This window comes from Nicotiana tabacum, chromosome 12 (assembly GCF_000715075.1).
Source record: "Nicotiana tabacum cultivar K326 chromosome 12, ASM71507v2, whole genome shotgun sequence".
Lineage (NCBI taxonomy): Eukaryota > Viridiplantae > Streptophyta > Magnoliopsida > Solanales > Solanaceae > Nicotiana > Nicotiana tabacum.
The window spans coordinates 22191019-22214921 of record NC_134091.1 but is presented as its reverse complement, the minus strand read 5'-3'; the positions used below and the strand labels follow the sequence as shown (position 1 = coordinate 22214921).

Sequence of the window (23903 nt, the reverse complement as noted above, 5' to 3'; positions counted from 1 at the left end):
TTCCTTGGAAAAAAACTTTCTCAAAAATTAAAGATAGCCAAATATAAAAAAATGTTCCATAAAAAACATATTTTAAATAAAATATCCTGTCATATCAAACACACCTATTAGTGATTAGGTTTTTATGGCACCAACCAAAGAACCAACAACTAAATGTTCTGAAATTGAATACAAGATATTTATCAACGACAAGTTGCAAACAAGAAAAATACACATAAATTATTTAATACATGTTGTTTGGAAGTCCAAAGTCTGAACTTTAATATTAAATCTTGTATATTAAATGCATTTCTCAAAATCCTGTATATTAAACTCATAGGAAAATTAGGTACGTAACTAATTAAGTGACCACCTATACTATAATTTGTAACATCATATGTTTTTACAATTAAGTTAAAATTTGGAACAAAGTTTTATATTTACTACGCTCAGAAAAAAGAAGTTAACTGCCCATGTTCATGTTCAAACAAGGACAAGGTGGTTAACTAGTTGTTCGTTTGAGCATAAAGCATGTCGACAAATATATATTTTTAATCATTATGAAAAATAATAGTCGATAATATATATATATATATATATATATATATATATATATATATATATATATATATATATATATATATATAAAAATATACATATTCAATTATCACAAGGGTTTCGGGCATTTTTACATTTTGGATCTATAATTAGGTTTAATAGTTCAAACTCCCCTACCAGAATAGATGTAGTGGTACTCTTCAAGCAACCTCCTAGCTCCGCCGAATTTTTAAACACCACAGCCCAAAAATTATTGGAGTTGAGCATAAGCTGGCCCAATCTGTTGGTGATGCTGAGGCACACCCTACATAACATGCCCATTTGATTTATTTATTTGTAAACAACCCACTTATAATAGTGAGGTCCATTCTTTGTAATAGGCATACTAGTACATATTAGTCCATTAGTTACCTGGTTCTTTTAAGTAGACAACCACTTTATATTTTTGGATGCTTCTAGATGTACATAACATTTTTCTCTCTTTCAGCCAATCGAATAAGAAAATATCTGCTTCTCTTTTCCTTTCTCTCTCTCGTTTCATTTTCCAAACCCTAGCATAAAGTCTTGGTAGATTCATGGAATTCAATATTTTCATATTGTATTAGAGCAGAGATTCGGTTTCTACTTCTCACCAACTTCCTCGTGATGTTACCCTCGCTTATTTTCGTTAGAGATTTCTTGTTCGTTGAGAAGTTTGGAGTTTTCTGATTCCGTTGAGTTTTCTTCTGCAATCGCTGCTTCGAAAGCTTCTTTATACCGGAGTTTCACTGGATTGACGTGGAAATCAGTCGATTCCTCCAATTTTTCCTATCCAACTATTAGGGTTTGTTTTTCAAGTTCAAGGTCGTTGCCGTCTTTCGGTCGCAAAGACAGAGGGTATTCTCCATATCTAGCTTATTTTTTTTTTATTAGAATCTAATAGTTCTTGATTGTGGTAGAGGTATACGATTGCATGCGTTGTGGTTGAATTCTATGTGATTTTTGACTGATTATTTGAACTCAAAAATGGTGAACGTCGTTGATGTGTCTACATCTACTAATTCCTCTGTTAGTTTCATCCCTGATCCTTCAAATCCACTTTTTCTTCTGTCTTCTGATGTTCCAGGGGTTGCTCTTGTCAGTACACCCTTTTCTGGAACTGGATTTGGGGGTTGAAGACGGAATATGATTGTTTTCCTTTCTGCTAGAAATAAGATAGGTTTCATTGACGGAACAATTGTTAAACCTCCTGAAAATTCCCCTCAATTTAGGCAATGGGATAGGTGTAACAATATGGTCATCTCTTGGTTGACCAACTCCCTTACACCAGACATAGCTGAAAGTGTTCAATATTCTGACACTGCCCAAAGCATTTGGACTCAACTTAATAAAAGGTATGGTATTGTAAATGGAACCAAGGTCTTTGAGATAAAACAAGAGTTAGCTTTCACCAGGGGTCTCTAGACATAACATCTTACTTCAGCAGACTCTAGAAATTGTGGGATAAATTGGGTTTCATGCGTGCCTCTCGTGGTAGCTCTAGCATATGTGCTACTAAATCTGAGCTTCAAAGAGAGGATGATGAAAAAAAAGTTGCATCAGTTTCTCATGGGGATTAATGAGACTTATGTTGGAGTTAGGAGTAATCTGCTCATGATACAACCCCCTCCATCTCTAGACACTGCCTACAACATCTTGCTTCAGGATAAAAGACAAAGACTAGTGTCCTCACCAACCCAATTCCGTATTGATTCTGTTTATTTCAATGCCCATCTCACTGACAAATTCTCAGGGACACCTGCCCCTCCCAAACAGTTCATTCAAAGAGTCAATTTTAGGTATAACAAGTCAAATCTAGTGTGTAGGTATTGTAAGAAACTCAGGCATTTGGTTGACAAATGCTATAAGCTCCATGGCTTTCCACCAGACTTCAAGTTTACCAAGGGAAAATAGATTATTTCAAATGTTGAGGTGCAGGGCCTTCAAAATTCTGCTGGTCATCAGAATTCTGCTGAAGTTTCTCACTCTCCATCTGATGGGTCTTCTGATTCAGAGTCTATAATCCCTGGGTTAACTAAGGATAAATATTCCCAACTCAGGATGCTGCTTCAGCAAACACAAATTTCAGAATCACAACCCCACTCCAGCCTCATGGCATCTGCTAACTTTGCTGGTATTCTCTCTTCACCCAGTTGTATGAAAAATGTATCTTATGGTGCTTGCATGCTGACTAAAATAAATGAATGCATTTGGATTATAGACTCTGGGGCAACTAACCCCATGACCTCCAATAAAGACCTTTTTGATATTAAACCCTTAATCGGACCATACTTAGTCACCTTACTAAATGGTTATAAGGTTAAGGTAACTTGTATCAGATTCATTCAATTTCTTTGTTTCACATAGCATCATGTCCTTTATATTCCTAGCTTTCATTACAATCTTATCTATGTATCCAAACTTGTTTGCCAGTTGGATTCTATTGTCCTATTTACTATTTTTTCCTGTTTAATACAGGCCCCTTCACTGAAAAGACCAATGAAAATTGGTAAACTGGATGATGGACTATACAGACTTGTGCAGTCTTCCCATTCTCTTCAATCTCATGCAACTGCATGTCAATCTAGTTCTATGAGTGATCTTTTACTTTTTGAAAATGTTCCCTATAAATAACATCCGCCATTAGTTGTTGATTCTGTTTCTTCTTCTCATTATACATATCATTCTGAATTGAATAAAATGGAGATGTTGTGGCATAATAGACTGGGACACACCTTTTGTTAGAATGAGAGAAATTCCTTATATACCTTGTAAATTATCTTCTAAACAACCCTTTACCTGTATTGTCTGCCCATTAGCAAGGCAGCCCAGGCTACCTTTTTTTGATAGTTCTATTAAAACTACACATGATTTTCAACTCATACATGTGGATACCTAGTGCCCTTATGGAAGCCCTACCTATAATGGGTGTAAGTATTTTCTAAGCATAGTTGATGACTTTACTAGAGTTACTTGGACTCACCTTATGGGATTCAAGAGAAATGATTTTCCTCTTATCAAGGCTTTCATTGCCATGGTCAAAATACAGTTCAAATCATTTGTACAAATTATTAGAAGTGATAATGCCTTTGAGCTTGGCTCCAGTAACTATGGCAATGAATTCTTTATTGAAAATGGAATAATTCACCAAACTTCTTGTCCTCACACACCACAACAAAATGGTGTGATTGAAAGAAAACATAGGTATCTTTTAGAAACCTTAAGAGCCCTACTTTTCCATTCTCACTTACCTATTAAATTCCTAGGAGATTGTGTGCTTACTGCTACATACCTTATCAACAGGTTCCCTTCTAAGCTTCTTAACAATAAAACACCCTTTGAACTACTGTTTGGGCAACCTCCTTCTTATAATCATATTAAAACATTTGGTTGTCTATGTTTTACCACAGTTCCTAAGTACCATAGGGACAAGTTTCAGCCTAGAGCTGACCCTTGTGTATTCCTGGGATATCCATTGGCTAAGAAGGGATATAAGCTATACAATTTGAAAACTAAGCTTACTTTGATATCCAGAGATGTAGTTTTCCATGAAATTTTTCCCTTTGCTCCTTCTTTCAAACAACCTAGTGCTCCTCCTCCTCTAAATCCTGTTCCTAGTTGGAGTTTACTAGTTGACAATTCCCTCTATGATCCTCCTTATCCTCATCAATCTCCTGTGCTTTCTCCTTCTACTTCTGTCTCACCGTCTCCTCCTTCTCAAACATCTGCCTCATTCCCTTCTCAACCATCTACCTCCTCACACACTCCACCTGCTCCCAGAAGATCCAGTAGGACTCATATTCCTCCCGCTCACCTGAAACAATATGTTTGTAACCTTCCTCCATCCCTGTTTGGCCTTCATAGTTTAGTTAACACTGTTGAGATTGAGCCTGGCTCATATCAGCAGGCAGCATCCATTCCTGCATGGCAGGAGGCCATGTGGAAAGAATTTGAGGCCTTAGAGGCCAATCATACTTGGTCCATTGTTCAGCTGCCACCTGGTAAGAAACCCATAGATTGGTTGTTAGGGGTGACACCCAGGTTGAGGGTGTGGACTTCAATGAAATATTCTCACCTGATGTCAAATTTTTCACTATTAACTTCAACTTGAGGTCAACAATACCTTTTTGCATAGTGACCTAGATGAGGAGGTCTATATGAGGTTGCCACCTGGGCTACCAGCCACTCCTTTAACTGGTTCTGGTTCATCTTCTTCTCCTTTGGTTTGTCATCTTCAAAAGTCTTTATATGGTTTGAGACATGCTTCAAGGCAGTGGTATGCCAAGTTGTCTCAAGCTTTATGTTCTAGAGGATACTCTTCTTCTCTCAATGACTATTCTCTCTTCTCCAGAATATCTGGTTCTTCCATTGTCTTGTTGGTTGTGTATGTTGATGATATTATTCTCACTGGTAATGACTTGGCTGAAATTACTGCATTAAAGAGTTTTCTGGACAATGAATATAAAATCAAAGACTTGGGAGTTCTCAATTATTTCCTTGGGATTGAAGTTGCATACATTTCTGGTGGACTGTTGTTACATCAGAGAAAATTTATTAAGGACCTTTTTAAACAGTACCATTGTGAGAATTTTACTCCTGTTACTTGTGCCCTTGACCTAACTGTCAAACTCAAAGCAAACATGAGGGATCCTCTTACTTCTCCTAAATCAAATAGGAGTCTGGCGGGCAAGCTCAACTTCCTCACTCACACCAGACCAAACCTGGCTTTTGCTGTACAACACCTAAGTCAATACCTTCAGAAGCCCACCTCCTATCACATGCATGCAGCCCTGCATATACTCAGGTATCTTCGAGGGTCTTCTGAAATTGGAGTTTTCATCAGCAACTCCCCTGATCTTTCACTTTCTCCATATTATGATAGTGACTAGGCTGCTTGCCCAGACATAAGGAGATCAGTTACTAGTTACTGGGTTCTGCATTCTCTTGGGGTGGTCTTTTATTGGTTGGAAAGCTAAGAAGCAGCATGTTGTCTCTCTCTCTCTCTCTCTCTCTTCTGCTAAGGCTGAGTATAGAGCAATTAGTAAGGTTGTAGCTGAACTCACTTGGCTGGTCAAGTTACTTTCTGACTTTGGTATTTCTGTTTCTGCTGTTATTCTTGTCTTCTGTGATAATCAAGCAGCCATCCACATTGCCAAGAATCCTGTATTTCATGAGAGGACAAAACATATTGAAGTAGACTATCATTTTATTCGATCAAAGCTTCATGAAAGGTTGATTGCCTTGAATCATGTTCCTACTAATTCTCGGCTGGCTGATGTTTTTACCAAGCCCTTGACATGCCTGGTTCATCATTCATTACTGTTGAAGCTGGGGTTCAGTCACCCTCCACCTTAAAGGGGGTGTTGGAGTTGAGCACAAGCCCAATCTGTTGCTGATGCTAAGGCACACCCTACATAACATGCTCATTTGATTTATTTATTTGTGAAAAGCCCACTTATAATAGCGAGTCTCATTCTTTGTAATAGGCATACTAGTACATATTAGTCCATTAGTTACCTGATTCTTTTAAGTAGATAGCTACTTTATATTATTTATGCTTCTAGATGTACAGAATATTTTTCTATTTCAGTCAATCGAATAAGAAAATATCTGCTTCTCTTTTCCTTTCTCTCGTTTCATTTTCCAAACCCTAGCATAAAGTCTTGATAGATTGATGGAATTCAATGTTTTCACAAAAATTCATGGATATTTTTTACTAATACATACTATTAAAATAAATAATACATTGATATATACTACTTCGTATTCTCAAAAATAGTACAAAATAAACATCAATTCAAGAAACTCCAGAGTCACCAATGGAAGCACTTCGCTAATAGCACTCTCATTTTAATTTACATGCCCAAAATGCGATGCTGATTTCTCTTTCCGGTCACTATTTACACTAATTTCACCAAACCTGTCAATGTTCGAGCTGAAAAAGATAAAATCCAAAACTAATTTACAGATTTACAGTGAAAATCACTCAATTTTACTTTTTTGACCGCTTTTGCAAAATTGCTAATTAACGAGGCTGATGCTGAGGAAGCCGGAACCGAACCTGAGACGCCGGAGATCTGACGGCGACGCCGTGCCAGCATATGCCACCTCGGCACAACTCCTCGGAATGATGACGTGGCTGATAAAGCTGCTGAGTAGGATGATGATGATGATGAAGATTACGATTACGTGTCAACGCATACCTAGCCTTACGTGACACGTCATACGTCAGACTCAAAATCAATATAATACCTACTACAGTTGTCGACACAATCAGCACAAAACCTCCGCCGTAGCTCCGCCCAGTCATCAATCCATAAGCCTTCATACCAGCTATCACCAACAGGTACAACGTTGTCAAATTCCCCACTACTCTGTCCGAAATCGCCATTTTTATCACTCAATTTTTGGAAATTATCAGCAGCTCATATACTGATATAATAATAGAAATTATCAGCAGCTCCTATACTGATAATAAAAGGGTATATGATAGGGAGTGAGAATTACGACTTTTGGTGGGGTGGGTGGTGTAAGATGATGCTATGGGGTTTTGAGCTTATCTTCTCTTTATTTGTTATTTTTTGGTGTTTTTGAGGAAAGGGAAAGGAAACAATGAATGTGATTCAGTACCCAACTATAGAGACTCATCCATTGGCTGATACTTATGACAGTTCCAAATAATGAAGACGTGTGTTTAATATTAGGTAGTCTTACAATTATCACCTTATGTTACGTGGCCGCACAACATTCCTTATTGCAACTGTTAAGACACCCAATTATGTCGTCATTTCATGTTTTAAACTATATTATTTATAATTATATTGACGAGAAAAATTATAATTTATATTATTTTTTGTATGATTTTTTAATATTTAAAATATTTAATTAAACTAATTCAATTTAAGTTCAGAGTGTATTCAAATTGATTATCGATAAGCAAAACCAATAATATATATTATTGGTTTGAATTAGCTCTCAAAGGTATGACTAAACTGTTAATAAAGTGAATAAAAAACTATGAAGAATTAGAAATCAAATTTAGCAGAAATTAAAAATAATAAGTGATTTATGCTCATTATAAGTTTCAGGTGTCCAAAATTATTAGTAAAGCTCATAAAACATAGTATTAGTTTCTTGGTAATGATCTTATCTTTGTTTTTGGGTATGGGGTCTTAATGGTGACTTTGCTTTTGTGCGACGTTAAAGAATGTATTTATTCTCCTTAAAAAGTGTGCTGGAGTATTTGTTTTTCTGTTTTCTTGCCAAGAAAACTGAATAAAATAGACATGAGATTGGTCATTGGTGATATGTACCTAAATTCTGTCCAACTTTCTTTTTCATTCTTTCTCCTTATATGGGGTTTTCCATTTTTGGCTTTCGTGGTCTGTGCTGGGGCACCATCAAATTATAACAAGCAACAACTCATACATTATGTAGTCGTCAGTATTAGGCAAAAGCTCTGCCATTTTTATTTTGTCCATTAATAATATTTAAAAAATAGTATAACAATAAGAGTTGGGGTCGCATCTTGGAGTTTAAGCTATCAAAATACAAAAATGTAAGATAAGACTGCACACGATAAATTTGATATGTTATGATCGAATACCGTTTATAGCAGAAAACTAGTGCATCGATCTACCTTTTTAAGAAGAAAGACGTGTGAGAATATAGTCACAGTAAGGTATTTTCAAGTAATTTCTTTGTTTATTTAAACTTGAATATCGTAAAATTGTGTGATGGATAATCTTGAAAAAGAAGTGTGTGATATTCCATTGTCTCTTTTCCTTATTCCTTTAGTTCCACATGTCAGCTTAAACAAGTTTTTCTATATCTGAAAGCATGTTTTATTCTGTTCTATTCGTTAAACTAAAAGGTAATGTATGAGTCCTTATGTTCTCGTAACAATAACAAGTAAAGTACTATACAAATCAATTGCACAAATCAATTTTATTGAAGTGGGATCAATGGACTACTGCCTTATTAGATACTATATATAAAATATACCGTAAGAACGGTCGAATTATTTTCTTGTTTCCATTTTTTTACTAATAAAGTCATTATAGTCATGGCAGAAAGCAAGGAACACAAAAAGAACAAATTGATCAGAAGCCCTTAGCCTCTTAAAATTTCTTTTTTTCCCTTGAGGGGCCATTTGAAAATAACACAAATTGATATATTTCTAGAATTTGATTTTCTTTACTCAGACCTGCAACAGCAATTGAATCGTTAAACGCTACTAAAGCGTTACATTTCTAGACACAAGCTACACTCAGCTAATTTACTTGACATTAAAGGGAATACAATTGTTCTACAACAAGTTATAACAAATATATTCTTAGATCTTGAAAGTTTTGACCTACTTTCATCTAACTTACTTTTACATGAAGTTGTCCAGATTGAAGGATATCGTTATCTAATAACGAGCAGCATGAAACTGGGGGGTTTAATTTATGTGATACAGATTATAAACAAGATGTATCATTGTCGTAAAAAGAGAAAAATGAGGGCTAGTTCAGGATTTATGCCTCTTCCAGGAATCACGATGATTCAGCTGAAGCATTGGACCGAGCTTTCTCATACAAGCGGTATATCAATGTAGACTTGGACATTTGGGGTTCCCTTTCTAGGACAGCGATCACATCCTTTACAGTAATACTGCGAGCAATCCTAGTCTGAGTTATCACTTGATTTCTCCCAGCTCTTCTCGCAGCACCTACAGAAAAGAGAGTAGTCCAAAGAAATTAACAGAAATTCCCAAAGGTTGCAGCAGCTAATGGTTAGGGGACAGGCTAAACCTGAGTAACACACTAAATAAGAAATATCAACCATATGTCCTGTATAAAAAGAGGAACAGTAATATCACGTTCCAGGATCACAAAAATAATTACTATTGCACCTCAATCCCAAGCAAACTATGGGTGCCGTTGAACCAAGTAGGTTTGGCCTAGATCCTATATATGTGTTAAGAAATCCACCTTGGCTACATCCGGGGTGGATCCACAGTATAAGCTATCGGTTCGACCAAACCCAGTTGTTTGTAGGATGATCCCTACATATGTGTTAGGAAAGGTATACTATGAAGCTTCCTACTTGGACATGTACATGTACCCTCGATTTAACGATTATAGTAATCATTATCCCCTCCTAGGATACTCGGGGAACAAAGGTAATCAAATTACAACCTGACTTTCTCCGTCTCTATGTCTAGTGGGTTATTTTGTTTGGATCACGTAAAATGAAAAAATTTCATTGAAACCCATCCAAGGATGCAAAAGTAACATCAGCTGAGCAAAAAAGGAGTCGTAGCTCCTGTATAATGAACCCGTGGTTACTAGTAGTAATTCAAGGAGCTAACAAAATCCATAAATTTATCTCAACCTTTACCTGATCCAAAAAAAAAAAAATCCATAAATTTATCCAGATTATTTACACTTTTAAGTCGCAGCAAAAAAGACTGATCAGGCATCTAACTTTAAGTTTGTCTAGAAGAGACAATATGACAATATCTAAGGTTTCTTTCTTTCCAAATACTCCAAAAGAGGCGTGCTGGTACCCTTTTTCTATCTCTGTTTTGTAGCCTTTCCAACTACCCAGAGGGCATATGCTTCTTTTAGTGGTATAGGGCATTACCCAGCTCACACCAAAATGGTTAAAAAACATACTCCAAATGTCTCTGGCAGCTTGAAAGTGGAGGGATAAAAGGCTGATGTTTTCTGATTCTTGTAGACATATGTCTCACTTGCTGCAGAGCATTATTCCCCTTTTTGCAAGGTTATCACGAGTTGAGCAAGATTCCCGGATTGCTAACCAGCTGAAAGAGGCTATCTTTGTCGAAATTTTGACTTTCCACACAAGTTTCCAGGGCCACACTTTCAGCAATGTTGCTGTTGGATCAGATCTTCTTGTAACAAGATTTAACAGTATATGCACCACCCTGGCTGAAACTCCAAACTAATCTGTCCTTTTCCAGAAGTGTCTATTGAGAACCCTTGCATTCTTTCCAGAAGAACTCCCAGCTGATCCACCTACCAGTCTTGAAAATTCCTTCTGAACTGCAAATCCCAACAGTTCTCTTCCCTGCATTGGCTAACTGTGACTTGGGGCAGCACATTTAACTGGTATATTCTTGGGAACTCCTCCAGTAAAGTACTGTTCCCCAGCCATATATTGTGCCAAAATTTTAGGAGTTCCCCATTACCAACTCTAAAATAGGTATGCTTGGAAATATCTTAATCTTCCTAAGGATTCTATATTTTCAAATCTCTGAATATTTTCTTTCAAACGATTATTTATCCATGTCTTAACATTCTTCCAGAATTTGGTCAATTTCACTATCATAGAGCATAAGGTGACAAGCATTATTGAACAGGGTATAGTTTTTTTAAAATCATAATATCTACTTCTGAGGACATTAAAGAAACCTTCCTTGAAGATGAAATGATGAGAAGACATAAAGATGCCCCTTTAAAAACCCAATTACGCTTTTAGAGTCGTGGAAGAAAGGTATAGGCATAGCACATAGTATTTCACCAAGCATCATTCAAGAGCCCCTCCGTTGATCAGGCACTTCCGACAGATACTTCGAATTAATTCAAACTTTAAGAGTCTAGATAATGATGATTCATTAGAATACGTGGATATGGTGGTTTATGCAAAAGAAAAGCAAAAATGTGATTTCAAACAATGTGTGATTCAGGATCATATCAATCATGCTAACCAAAGTCATAACTGCATATAAACAAACATCATCCATATTCAGAATGCTAGTCATATGAATCTCGGAACTAGGTCCAATAACGGATCATCATCATACATACCAGGTGTGACTTTTGCAGATGACTGGCTCCTGTTCTCAGCTTCTTGATGTTCCTTTGAGGTTCTTGTGGGAGTCGATAAATTCCTCCGAGTAACATCTTTACTAGGCTGTGAACCAGAAGCCACATCACCTCCCCCTTCACGCTTTTGCCTGGCCTGCTCAGCCATCAATTGCCACTTTGACAACATGTCATCACCTCCAACAGCAGCTCGAGCAGCAACATTTGCAGCTGTAGTTCGCATCTTATCATCCTCTTCCTTGTTTGCCTGCAAATATACAATAAGTTGAGAAGGATCAAAGTCATGAAAGAAATTACTTTTTGATACTTTTATACAGATCTTAAAACTATCTAGAAAAACAAAAGTGTGCAAGGGAGAGTACGCACCTTTATTGATTTCCCACGACCATCATCCTTCTCCTTATCACCGTCAACTCCATTACTACCTTCAGGCTGATATCCAAGTCATTAAGTTACACACTTCGCAAATTAACATTGAACAGTAGATAATTAGTTGAAGTACGCCCAAAGTGGAAAGAAGGATAACTCACTTCATTTGCCTTTTGGAGTTTCTCCACATCAGCCTGTTTCTTTTCCCATTCTTCCCGGGCTTTTCGATTGATTGACAGGATTTCTTCACGAACATCTGAAGTGACAATTGTTCTGTGTCTTGACTTCTCAATGTCAACTCTCTACAAAAAGCAGGTCTCCACCTCAGGTTCATATTAGAATCCTATAAGCTTTTCAGATAGCATATTTTTTAAAAAAAAAATTAACCAAGCAGAAGGTTAACCTGTTTTGACAGTCTGATGAGACTACTTATAAGTCCACGCATTCTTTCCTCCACACACTGGAAGTTGAAAGTTTAGTGGCACAAGCATTTCCCAAAATAAGTAAGACAACAAAAAAAGATCATATCTCACCAATGACAAGCATCGTTCCACATCATTGCTCATATTCTTTAGACCACATTTTGCCACTGTCAGACACAAAATCAGGTAAGCAATAAAACATAGTGATTCAAGTAAGGAAGATGACTTACTTTATCATGTAACTTTATAATACCAAGTTGCATATCAAAGAGAGTAAAGAACTAAAAGAGGGATTTAACTGATATCTGCCAATTTCTTCTGAAGTGGAATTTTCTGCAAGATCAGCCTTTCCTCTTCTTCTTGTACAACTCGTCGAGACGCTTCAGAAACTCGACTATCCTCCTTGGGCCCAGAAAATAGCTGTTCTTCCTCTTCCTGTTTTATGCATTACAAAATAATATCAAGCTAGTACGAAATACTTCTGAATAACTGCTTTAAACAACTTGTGATGAGCACAAAATATATTCCACTGTGGGGAATCGAGGGAGGTATTACCCTTAGATTAACTCCACTAACAGCAGTAACATCATTAAGTTGTTCAATGCTCTGATCCAAAAAAGCTCCTGAAACCTTTTGCTTCTTCCTGCAGTGTACAAATAAAAGAATATAAGGTTTCATTTTGTGTATGGGGTTTGGCATTCTGTGAAAACACCTAGGGTCTTCTTACCTGATGATGGGTACTATATCTTTAAGTTTGAATCTCAAGAGGACAAAGCCTGTATAATGCAAAATGGACCTTACACTTTTAGGAACAGGCCAATGATTCTGAAACAGTGGAGTCCAGAATTCCAGTTATAGAAGGAACCAATGTGTGTATTACCAATATGGGTATGCTTTCCTTGGTTGCCACTCCTATATTGGTCTGAGGAAAATCTAGGGAGAATTGCTAGCTTCCTGGGCAAACCTATGTGCACTGATATCTTAACAGCTAAAGGTGAAAGAATATCATATACCAGATTATTAATTGAGATGGATATCACACAAACATTGCCTGAATCTGTAAATGTTGAAGCCTCAGATGGTAGTATTTGGAGCCAAAAGATTGAATATGAATGGAAGCCTATTCTATGTCAAGAGTGTATGCAATTTGGGCATAACAAGGAGCATTGTCCAAAACAGAAGCAGGGAATGCAAGGCTTTATCAGGAATGTACCCAAACAGGATAAACACACCAGGCAAGAATGGCAGCCTAAGCCAAAAGCTAATGCAGAAGGGTCAACAGCTCCATCTGTAGACCAAGACGTGGCAGTCCACACTCCTCCAACAACTGTACACCAGGAGGAAACTCACACTGCCCCTTCCCAAGTTCAATTCAGAGGGAAGCAAGTGGTAGTGTTTCAAGGCAGAAAGGAGATCCCACAAACAGATGAAGAGTCAGATAATGAGGTTGATTTCAATCAATTCAGTAAACTATGCTTAAAGATTAGAGAACCTGCAAGTAGAAGAATTCAGGGACACAGAAAAGGTAACAGTGGAAAGTTGCAGAGGGATGGACCTATTGCCAAACCTCCCCCATGATTTTTTGCTCATGGAATATTAGGGGGCTAAACAAGCCCTTTAACCAAAATGAATTTAAAAACTTTTTGCTCAAGAATAAAGTTGACTTAATAGGGTGTCTACAAACAAAAGTTAGACAGCAGAATGTCAATAAAATTACTCGAAAGTTTGATACGGATTGGAGATTTCACTTTGATTATACTCAAGTTCCAAATGGTAGAATATGGTTAGGCTGGAAGCAAAGCTATGTGGCTCTTACTATACTGGAAAGCACTCCACAGGTACACTGCCATGTTGAGGATAAGAACTCTCAATTCCAAAGCAAGATATCTTTTGTATATGGTTACAATACTGCAGGGGGCAGAAGGGAATTATGGGAGACACTAAGGCACATTAGTACTTATACTATTGAGCCTTGAATTATTCTTGGTGATTTCAGTGCTATACTTTCCACTGAAGATAGAGTTAATGGGCTGCCAGTGCATGTGAATGAAACAGTAGACTTTCAAACTTGTGTCACTGATATTGGTCTGGGTCAGGTTAATAGAAAGGGTTGGCAATATTCATGGTGTAACAAGAGGGATGGAGATGATTGGATTTATTGCCATATTGACTGGGTGTTTGGTAATGACAAGTGGTTCCAGGACTATGGAAACCTAGAGGCAGTTTATTATAATCCAGAATGTTCAGATCATACTCCTATTGTTATCAGAACAGTGATTCCTAGACAAAGGTTGAAAAGACCTTTCAGACTCCTTAATGTACTACTCAAGCAAGGCTCATTTAAGGAAGCTGTCAAACATTGTTGGGATCAAAGCTTCACTGGATGTCATATGTATAGACTGTGGATGAAACTTAAGGCATTGGAAAGTGAAGCAAGGGTGATGAACAAGGAGATGTCCAACACAGAGATTAGAATTGCAAATCTACAACAGAAGGTGCAGGAAGTACAGAATCAAATGGCCAATGACATGTTCAATAATCAGTTGATAGCTGAGGAGAAAGAATTACTTAATTCAGTTAGAAAAATGGACTGGAATTCAAGAGCAAATATTAAGGCAGAAGTCCAGAGCTACATGGATATCATATAGAAATGCCAACACAAAATATTTCCATGCCCAGCTGAAAGCAAGACAAGCTAGGAACAGGATCTCTTCTATTTGCAATGACCAAGGAATCCTACTCTCAGAGCCATGTTTGGTACAACAACAATTTTTGACAAATTATAAGCAGTTGCTGGGAGATGTAGAGTCAATATTGCCTTGAATTGATACTAGTATTGCCAGAGATGGTCCTTGCCTTTCATTGAGCCAGCAACAGGAATTACTAGAACCAGATACCAGAGAAGACATAATTCAAGCTATCAAAAACCTTCCAAATGATAAAGCCCCTGGTATTGATGGATTCACAGCAGAATTCTTTAAAGCACACTGGGGAACAGTAGGAGAAGATATGATTAAGGCCATATTACAATTCTTTGATAATGGTAAACTGTTGAGGGAGGTCAACTGTACCACAATCACCTTGGTTCCTAAAGTCTCTAACCCTACATATGCTAAAGATTTCAGACCCATAGCATGTTGTAGTACTGTCTATAAGATAGTTGCAAAGGCGTTAACTGTAAAACTAAAGCCTATGGTTGACTACTTGGTGGGGCCATCTCAATCTACATTCATTGAAGGAAGGAATATCCTGGACAATGTGATTATAGCTCATGAGTTAGTGAAGGGTTATGGGAAAAAAGGAGTATCACCTAGATGCCTAGTAAAAGTAGATATCAGAAAGGCATATGATTCTCTGAATTGGGACTTCCTGAATTGGGCAAGTGCTATTGGAATTTGGTCCCTCAGAAGCTGGTCAATTTGATCATGAACTGTGTCTCCACAGTCAGTTATTCATTGTTACTGAATGGTGGTCTAACTCCTATATTTCATGCTAAGAGGGTTGAGACAAGGGGACCCCATGTCCCCATATCTATTTGTCCTAGCTATGGAATATCTAAATAGATCCTTGAAGCAACTTAGAAACAATCCTAACTTCAATTACCACCCCAGGTGTCCAAACAGGGAAATAGTACACATTTGCTTTGCTGATGATCTACTAATGTGCTGCAGGGCAGACAAGGTCTCTATTCTACTCATGATGCAAGCATTTGATCACTTTTCTAGTGTTTCTGGACTGAGCCAATTTGGAGAAGAGTTCATTCTATGTTGCAGGAGTGACACAAGAGTTTAGAGCTCAGATAATGCAAGATATGCATTTCACTATTGGGGAGATGCCATTCAAATACTTGGGTATCCCATTGTCTTCAAGGAAGCTTTCTATTCACCAATGCCTTCCCTTAGTTGAAAAGATAATTGCTAGAGTTCAATGTTGGACCACTAAGTTCTTATCATACAGTGGTAGAGTACAACTCATCAAAAGTGTACTCTTTTAGATGCAGACATACTGGGCCCAAGTGTTCCTATTGCCTAAGAAGATCTTGACTATGGTGACAAATGTATGCAGGAATTTTATGTGGACTGCGAGTAATGAAAATTCAAGAAGAGTCCTAATAGCCTGGAGTACAGTATGTCTACCTAAAGCAGCAGGAGGATTAAATATATTGGATTTCTTTACCTGGAACAAAGCTGCAATCTGCAAGCTACTGTGGGCAGTGGGTAAAAAGAAGGACAAACTTTGGGTGCAATGGATCCATAGCATATACATAAAGGACAGGGAGCTGAACAGCATGCCAACTCCAAGTCAAGCCAGCTGGTTAGTTAGGAAGATATTTGATGCAAGGAAATGGATGACTCAATCTGGTAATTTTATGGACTACCTTGAAGCATTCGAAGATAGAGAGAAGTTCAGTATCAAGAAGGCCTATCAATCTTTTACACCTCCATTTCCACAAGTCTCATGGAAAAGCTTGGTCCTAGTGAAAAGAATAATTCCCAGGCATCAGTTTATTCTATGGCTGACAGTTCATAAGAAGTTATCATCAGTGGACAGGCTCCAGAAATGGGGAATTCAGGTGATGCAGGACTGTCCTATGTAACACAAATGCAGTGGAGACATTGGAGCACCTCTTCTTTTGCTGTGACTATTCAAAGTCCATATGGAGCTCGTTGCTACACTGGCTAGGGGAGAGGAGACCAATCAGAGGATGGGATGAGGAGGTCATATGGGCATCCAAGAGAACTAATAACTCTAGAGCAAGAGCATGCATCATTGGCTTCTTATTTGCAGCAAGTATCTATCACATATGGGCTGAGAGGAATGCAAGAAGGTTCAGAAACCAAAGACGAGAAAGCAGGCAGCTGATCAAAGAAATTATACTTCAACTACATATCTATGGTCAGAAGAATGGCAAATGGCAACAGCAACTGAATGGCCTGAATAGTTACCCAATATAGGTTCGTAAGTATTGGATCTGTTATCACTAGATAGTGTCAGTAGTTATAGTAGTTAGCTGGATAAGGAACAATTAGATTAGTTACAGAGATTATTGAGATATGACTCATGAGTCCAATGAGTCATTTGTACATATTAATTTACTTGGTTAAATAAATATTTTAAGTTAAACCAAAAAAAAAAGAATATAAGGTGAAGTCAGTTCAACAGACACAATAATGAGACACTAGTCCAGCAAGACATCACAGTAGAGGTGCTCAGAACAGTATACCCTGAAGGTGGAGGTGAGGAACCTAGTGTATCGAGGGGCTTCTTCTGTCCAATGGAAGGCTTTTTCACAGGAGTCTTTCCATTGTTTCCTGGCCCAAGTAGAGATGTCACAGAAGTTGTCCGAGAACTCAACTGATGCAGCAAAAAGTGAAAGAATAAAAGCAACAGTGAGAAGCATGGAGATAACAAAGTGCATCTAGTCGACAACATCAAATTAATACCAGCAAGACAAAACATGAAAAATTCAGAAATGAGCTCAGAAACGTGCAATCAAAAATATTGCAAGTGAGAAATAAGATATGATGACGACCAAAGTGACTGCAAGGAACAGATCTCATGTTGCCAATCATCTGGCAGATATAACTTTTCACATTCACTTTGACCCTCAGTGGTGAGGGCATTGTGAAAAAATATCGATACTTTCTACTTTAAACTTTCCTATATTTCCGTTTAGCTGCCATGGGCTTTCTTTCATAACCCAGAAAAGAGAAAAATATTCCAAGATACTAAAGGGACCTGAAGTGGATACAAGGTTGCAATAAGAGGAAATACTGATACAATCTATTCTATCTTTTCCTATCTGAAAACTTGGAAAGCGGTTCTTCTATAAAATATACAGAACTCTCACATAGACTAGACAAGCTATGTCTAGAAATATATGTATGTATATATAAGAAGCATGTAAATATACTTCTAAAATCTGTAGTATATCCTCACTTGAAAACTCAATAAATCAAGTCAGGATGCAAACCAAGAATATTACCAATGTGCTAGTATCCATTTGAGATGACATGAAAGACGAGGCTGAATTAGAAGGTTTCATGCTAGTGGTTGTTGATAAACCAATTCTGGAGGTCTGTTCAATAGACTCATCCTTTGAACTTTCTGAAGTGGAATTTCCTTGCTCCACTTGAACAGAGGAGAAGGGCGACAACTGGGATCTTTGCAGCTGGTCATGGAAATGATCAATTGGTTCAGACTTTAGATTGGTCACTGGTGATGAAAGAATACTTTTCTGCTCTTTATTGGCAGACTGTTGCCATTGAACTGAAGGCTGCTGGATTCTAGAAGTACTTGGAATATTAAGACTCCCACCAGGTAATCTTTTGGCTTCGCCAAAAGTGTTTTGCTTTTCAAACTTAGGAGCGCTCATCATTCCCATGGCCTGCGTTGGCACTCCTAACTGAGTTGCATTTCTGTTCTGTTGAGCTGAAAATTGTCTCATTTGTGCATCATCAGATTGCTGTTTAAGCGGTTGTGTTGTAGAAGAGTGGACATTAGATGCAGAATATGCACTATAATTGTTCCCTGCATTTGGAAATGTGGGAAATGATGCTTGTGAGAAGTGCAAATGCTGTTGTTGTTGCCTATTAAGTCCCTGTATTGGGAATGGTGAGTGGTCCCTTTCTTGTTTTACAGCAATCAAACTAGAAGAAGGCATCTGGTTTCCTTGGGCTCCACGCAAATCTGCCTGATTTTCCACCTCGCGCAACTTTTGAGCATTACTCTCAATTGCCATATTACTAGAATCTGTCCATATTCGCATAGGAGCAGCAGAAGAGAAGTAAGGTCAGCAATAAGCTGGAACCTGATTAGAATGAACCAAAGAGATTCAAAGAACAAAGGTACCATCTGTTGGCATTTGCGAATATTGCTGCTGTGAAGCCGGAGACTGAGGAAATTGACCGGGAACAGTTGGTGAGTTTCTAGATGCCTGAATTAAATTTTGGCATAGAGTTAATACACAAAGATTGCGAAATTTCAATTTTTTATGTAACAACTGAAAAAATGCTGCTTCATCTACCTGAGATTGAAATTTATATACAGCCATTTTGAGCATTTGATCACCAATTATACTTCTCATGTGTCTTACAAAACCTTCCTTAGAAATTTCATTTTTCTGAACACATATTCCATTTGTTAGCAAAACTACTATAACAGAAAAGGCAAAATGATGCAAAAACAAGTCAGCTATAGCAAACTACTTTCAGTTTAACGTAAAGAGTCTGGAGTTGCATTGCCCTATCCTTATCAAGCTGGGGTTGTATGTGAGGGAAAAGCATGGCAAAGGGCACTTGTTTTCCCTGTTTAGCCACATTGATTGCTGCTTGGCTACTTGACCCAGTTGCCGATTCTGACTGATTACTTGCCTCTGCTGCCACAAGGGGCAGACCACTAGTTCCTGTTGTCAAGGACTGAAAGGATTTTTGATTATTCCCTCCCTGTAAGTTTAGATGTTGAGATTCTGGATTTTGAGCATTCTTTTCAGGATTCTGTGTATTCACTGCTTTAGAAGAATGAAGTGTGTCCTTTTCAACCTCTGTGGTTTGATAAGTATCCTGGGAAGATATATGCTGCAAAGGAAGGGAAATGATCTCCTGTGAGGAATCATTTTTTTGCTGCTGATTCTGAGAATCGGTATCATGTCGCTGTAACTGCATATCAGACATATTTCCCTCCTTTTGCTGAACGGTCTCTGAATCTTGAAGACTATGACGACTGGCATTTTCGTCATGGTTAGAAGTTTGCCATGATGCAAACTGATTTGAGGTGTAACTGCTTCCTTGAGATAACGGTACTGTTTGTTAAAGTTATGCAAAAGATAAGATTTTTTTCCAAGGAAGGAGAAAGCGAACACTACTGAAAACACGAGAAGTAAAGCAAATGATAATGGTACAGTAGCTTTTCAAGACAATATTCCAACCACAATCACAAAATTGTTACACACCAACACTCTTTAAGCTCAGAAATTCTCATGCAAATCTGAAATATCTATTCTGCTGATATTATGAAACATAGATGAATTTACCAAACTAGAAGAATAACTCTTCTCTTTGTTAAATCAAGGGAAGGATAGACTTAGTCAAAAGGGTCCCTCCACCTACAACAATGAGGTTAAGGGTTCGACTCTCCAAGGGAGCAAAGCAGGGATCAATTTTGACTAGTATTGGCAGTGGCGGAGCCAGGAGTTTATAAAAAAGGATTCAACGGTAGCAATTATTGAACCCCTTTGTTACTTCAATAGAATTTTTTTCTTATGTCTATGGGATTCAACAGCTTATATATAACCTAAAAAGATCCAATTATTTTACCTTTCCACAGTATAATCTTTCAATGAAGTGTACAATCCAATGAATCCATATTAAAAATTTGACAAAAATTAATTGATTAGAATAAAACAGTGAGTAAGATCCAAAAAAGCTGATGATCTTACCGCTATCAGAATCGGACGGCTGAGATTGTGAATTATCTGCGCCTCCGATATCCCTATTTAGGGCAGCAGTGAATGCTTCCACATCCGCCCCCGAATGCATTGTTTCATCCTATTACATATCATTAATCCACCATTTCAAACACAAATAAATATACATATATATACTGCAAAATTTCTTTATTAAAGGAAAAAAGGGCTAAATTGGAAAAAAGGAAAAAGAGGTTACCTCGTCTTCTTCAAGGAGTTTCATGATAGAAGGATCCATTGAGGCCGAAATTAGAATATGGTTGTTTCAGTAATAATAAGAATTTCTGAATTCGGCTAGGCTGGCAATAAATTATTGTATGTTACAGCAGCAACTGATGCGTTTCGAGAAAAGTGGGGAGATCTCTTAATTGCTGAGATGCTGGGCTTGAATGTGCGACTTGGTTTTATGAAAGATAACGCAGAAACAGTGGCTAGATTTTCCTGAGTCTGGAAAATAGTTTGATTTACTCGGAGAAATTGACGTTTATCTTTGTTTCGAGCAGGATGTTCTAACGGATACGCGAGGAACAAAGTGAAACGGTTCTGCCTTTATTTATTGAGTATTGTGGTGCTATTTATAGAGGAGGGTTTCTTTATTTTTCTTCTCCTTTTTTTTTTGTTGACCTTTTCAGTATTTCTTTTTCCTTCAAGAAAAAGAAGTATTATTTTATGTTTGTGAAAATTGATAAAGAAAATGTAAAACAAAACAAACAAAAAAAATCAACCCAAATTTCTACTGAAAGGAATGGAGAAAATTCGAGGAAAGTGGATAATTGAGGATATCATATGAATAAGTATAAATTGTACTCCTCGATTGCAAATTTATCTCAAGCAAATTGTTTTTTCCGAAAATAACTTTTTACTCAAAAACTTTAAATAATACGTAAGACTTGAAAGAAGGAGGGCTTTAGGTAATATTTGAAATTACAGAATAGTTATGTCTTGTGAATCCAAACCTTAAAGGAAACTTTTATGTAATTTTCTTTAAATTTAATGTTAAACTAAAATTACACCTCACGTCTCACATTGCTGATAACCTGTAAATGATAGTAATAAAAAGACCTGACAATTTGCTTTATATAAGCTCCCCTAATAGCATGTTCATTGTCTTCTTTTGCACGAGCGGATGCAAATAACCAACCAAGAATACAATTACGATTATAAATTAATTGAAGTGTGATGATTAATCTTCTAAAAATATTTGAAGCACTTTATTATAAATGTGAATAGCATAAACAGACAAGTTTAAATGAAATTTGTGCGAAAAACAATGCTTTAATATGGTACTTCTTGAGCTAAATGCGGTTGAAAAAGTTTGTTTTGGACCCTTTATATCCTATTCACATTTGAAATATATCTTGTCCACAATTATTAGAATATTTGATTGGTCTTTAATTGTTACTGTCATCATAAATCTGACGAGGAACTAAGCTGAGCTAATTTTATCACAAAACAAGATTATAAGTGAGTCGATGGAATTAAAAGGGATGAAAAATAATTAATTAAGAAAGTGATTACTCCAAAAAAGTTGTAACGACTTCTGAATATTAAACTTTTATAACACATCAAAAGCACGTCAATGATAAAATTGAATATGAGAATTACAATTGTGCTTTTAATGGGACAAAATTGAAGAATTTATTATAAGAAAAATCAAATTATGGTGTATGTCTACTCTTCCTCCATGATCTTCTCAAATGCTTAATGACATATCCAATGACATATTTCTATGTTTAATGACATATTTTTCTTCACTTTTCATGCTTATATAAAGGCCTTGTAATAGATAGGAAAATACACACAATTGAAGAAGAAATAAGAATCTCTCCTATCTTTCTCTCTATATCTCTTAGCTTATTTTTTCTTGTTCTATATTGTTACTTTGAGCTATATTTCATAACACGTTATCAGCACGAAATCTCTAACCTCAAGGTTAAATTCCACTTCTGTGTTACAGGCACGTCTTTATGCTATAGCAACAAGTCCGAGCTTTAAACTAGATAAGTTTATGCCAATATTTGGAATAGGCAATTGTCTGGTTATTAGAAAATTAGTATTTATGTGGTTGCTAAGGATGCCACCTTGTTAAATTTTCGTGAACTAAATAATAGGTGGCATGCGGTATACTAAATAATCTACAAAATTAAAATTATACTTTATTATGTATGCGTATGGTTTTACCTTATAATACAATTTTAGTATGCCTAGTATAATGATTATACATTAGTTTACTGTCAAATATAATATAATAATAATACGACTATTCGTAACTATTTTATTTTAATAAGATAAAATATTAGTACAAGAAGTATGTACTGCACCAAATTTTTCATTGATGATAGTTTTTATCAAATTAACATGTTGAATTATTTCTATATGGAAAGCATATAGTAGTAGATAGTAGACAAAGATTTATCCCCTATTGTTTTTTATTTCTTGATTAACCTAAAGGTTCTGATATATCTCTTTATTTTTCTAGAGAGTACAATAATTAGTTTTCACAAAAGTGCATGGTAACTAGTAGTACTATATTATTCTATTTTATATATCATTTTTCTTTAATGTTCTTGTCATATCACTTTCATCTTGAAGTAAGCTTATTGCAGCAAAGACTATATATGAATTTTTAATATTATTTTGTATTTTCATATATATATTTGACACTAATTACTTAGTTGATTTGAGTAAACGATAGTCTATTGTTGAGAATTATATCCAAATGACATTATGAAGAGTTTAACTCAAGAGGTAAGCATTTTCTTCGTATTTGAAATTGTTTTTGTCCTTTGCTATTAATGATATCAACTTCAGTGAGTTCAAGTCACAATGCACCATGAGGGTAAGACATCAGGATCAAGTCCTGATGCTCCATGATGATAAGAGTTGGGTTTGAGTCCCAATTCATTATGACCTAACATGCCTTTATATTGGTAAGACATTGGGTTTGAGTCCCACTATACCATATTGATGATATAATGATAACTAAAGAAAAATAATATATTTTTCATGAAAAGGCATGAATATTGTTCCACTTGATTTCCTCCATTCTTGAAGTGAATGTGATAGCGGAGCATAATAAGTCTAAATGAAGACAAGTAGTTGAACAATGAACGTGGACGTTCCAAAGATCAAAACAATAATATTCATCACTATGATTATAAAATGAGAACAATAAGGGTTCTCAAAATAGTTCTTCAAAATGTTAAGGCAATGTTTACCATCAAATTGGTATGAAAAATAATAAAGCACGCCGCTGAT

At 36.6% G+C, this 23903-nt stretch overlaps 2 protein-coding genes across 2 annotated transcripts; one reads left to right on the top strand and one right to left on the bottom strand.

The window, feature by feature from the left end:
* Window positions 1-693: 693 nt before the first annotated feature.
* Window positions 694-4666, top strand: LOC142166811 (uncharacterized). The gene is made up of 2 exons (XM_075226222.1): window positions 694-2689; window positions 3034-4666. The coding sequence occupies exon 2, from the start codon at window positions 3542-3544 to the stop codon at window positions 4664-4666; it is 1125 nt and encodes a 374-aa protein (XP_075082323.1). The 5' UTR covers window positions 694-2689; window positions 3034-3541.
* Window positions 4667-8819: 4153 nt separating this feature from the next.
* On the bottom strand, window positions 8820-21437 carry LOC107765591 (transcription initiation factor TFIID subunit 4b). The gene is made up of 15 exons (XM_016584257.2): window positions 20845-21437; window positions 20619-20727; window positions 19390-19982; window positions 19209-19304; window positions 19034-19118; window positions 18168-18934; window positions 17406-17536; window positions 12737-12824; window positions 12481-12616; window positions 12293-12348; window positions 12163-12219; window positions 11921-12061; window positions 11757-11822; window positions 11373-11637; window positions 8820-9268 (listed from the first exon to the last, which is right to left on the bottom strand). Exons 1-15 carry the CDS (start codon window positions 20881-20883, stop codon window positions 9093-9095), a joined length of 2805 nt encoding a protein of 934 aa, XP_016439743.2. The 5' UTR covers window positions 20884-21437; the 3' UTR covers window positions 8820-9092.
* Between the last annotated feature and the right edge of the window lie 2466 nt (window positions 21438-23903).

What these genes read in the sequence shown, in the direction of transcription:
- LOC142166811 (XM_075226222.1), top strand. Translation starts at nt 3,542, where the DNA reads ATGGGATTCAAGAGAAATGATTTTCCTCTTATCAAGGCTTTCATTGCC.
- LOC107765591 (XM_016584257.2), bottom strand. Translation starts at nt 20,883, where the DNA reads ATGGATCCTTCTATCATGAAACTCCTTGAAGAAGACGAG. An exon ending in TTAGTGGAGTTAATCTAAGG is followed by an intron (nt 12,617 to 12,736) that starts GTAATACCTCCC and finishes TGCATAAAACAG; the next exon opens with GAAGAGGAAGAACAGCTATT. An exon ending in TGGAACGATGCTTGTCATTG is followed by an intron (nt 12,220 to 12,292) that starts GTGAGATATGAT and finishes TTCAACTTCCAG; the next exon opens with TGTGTGGAGGAAAGAATGCG.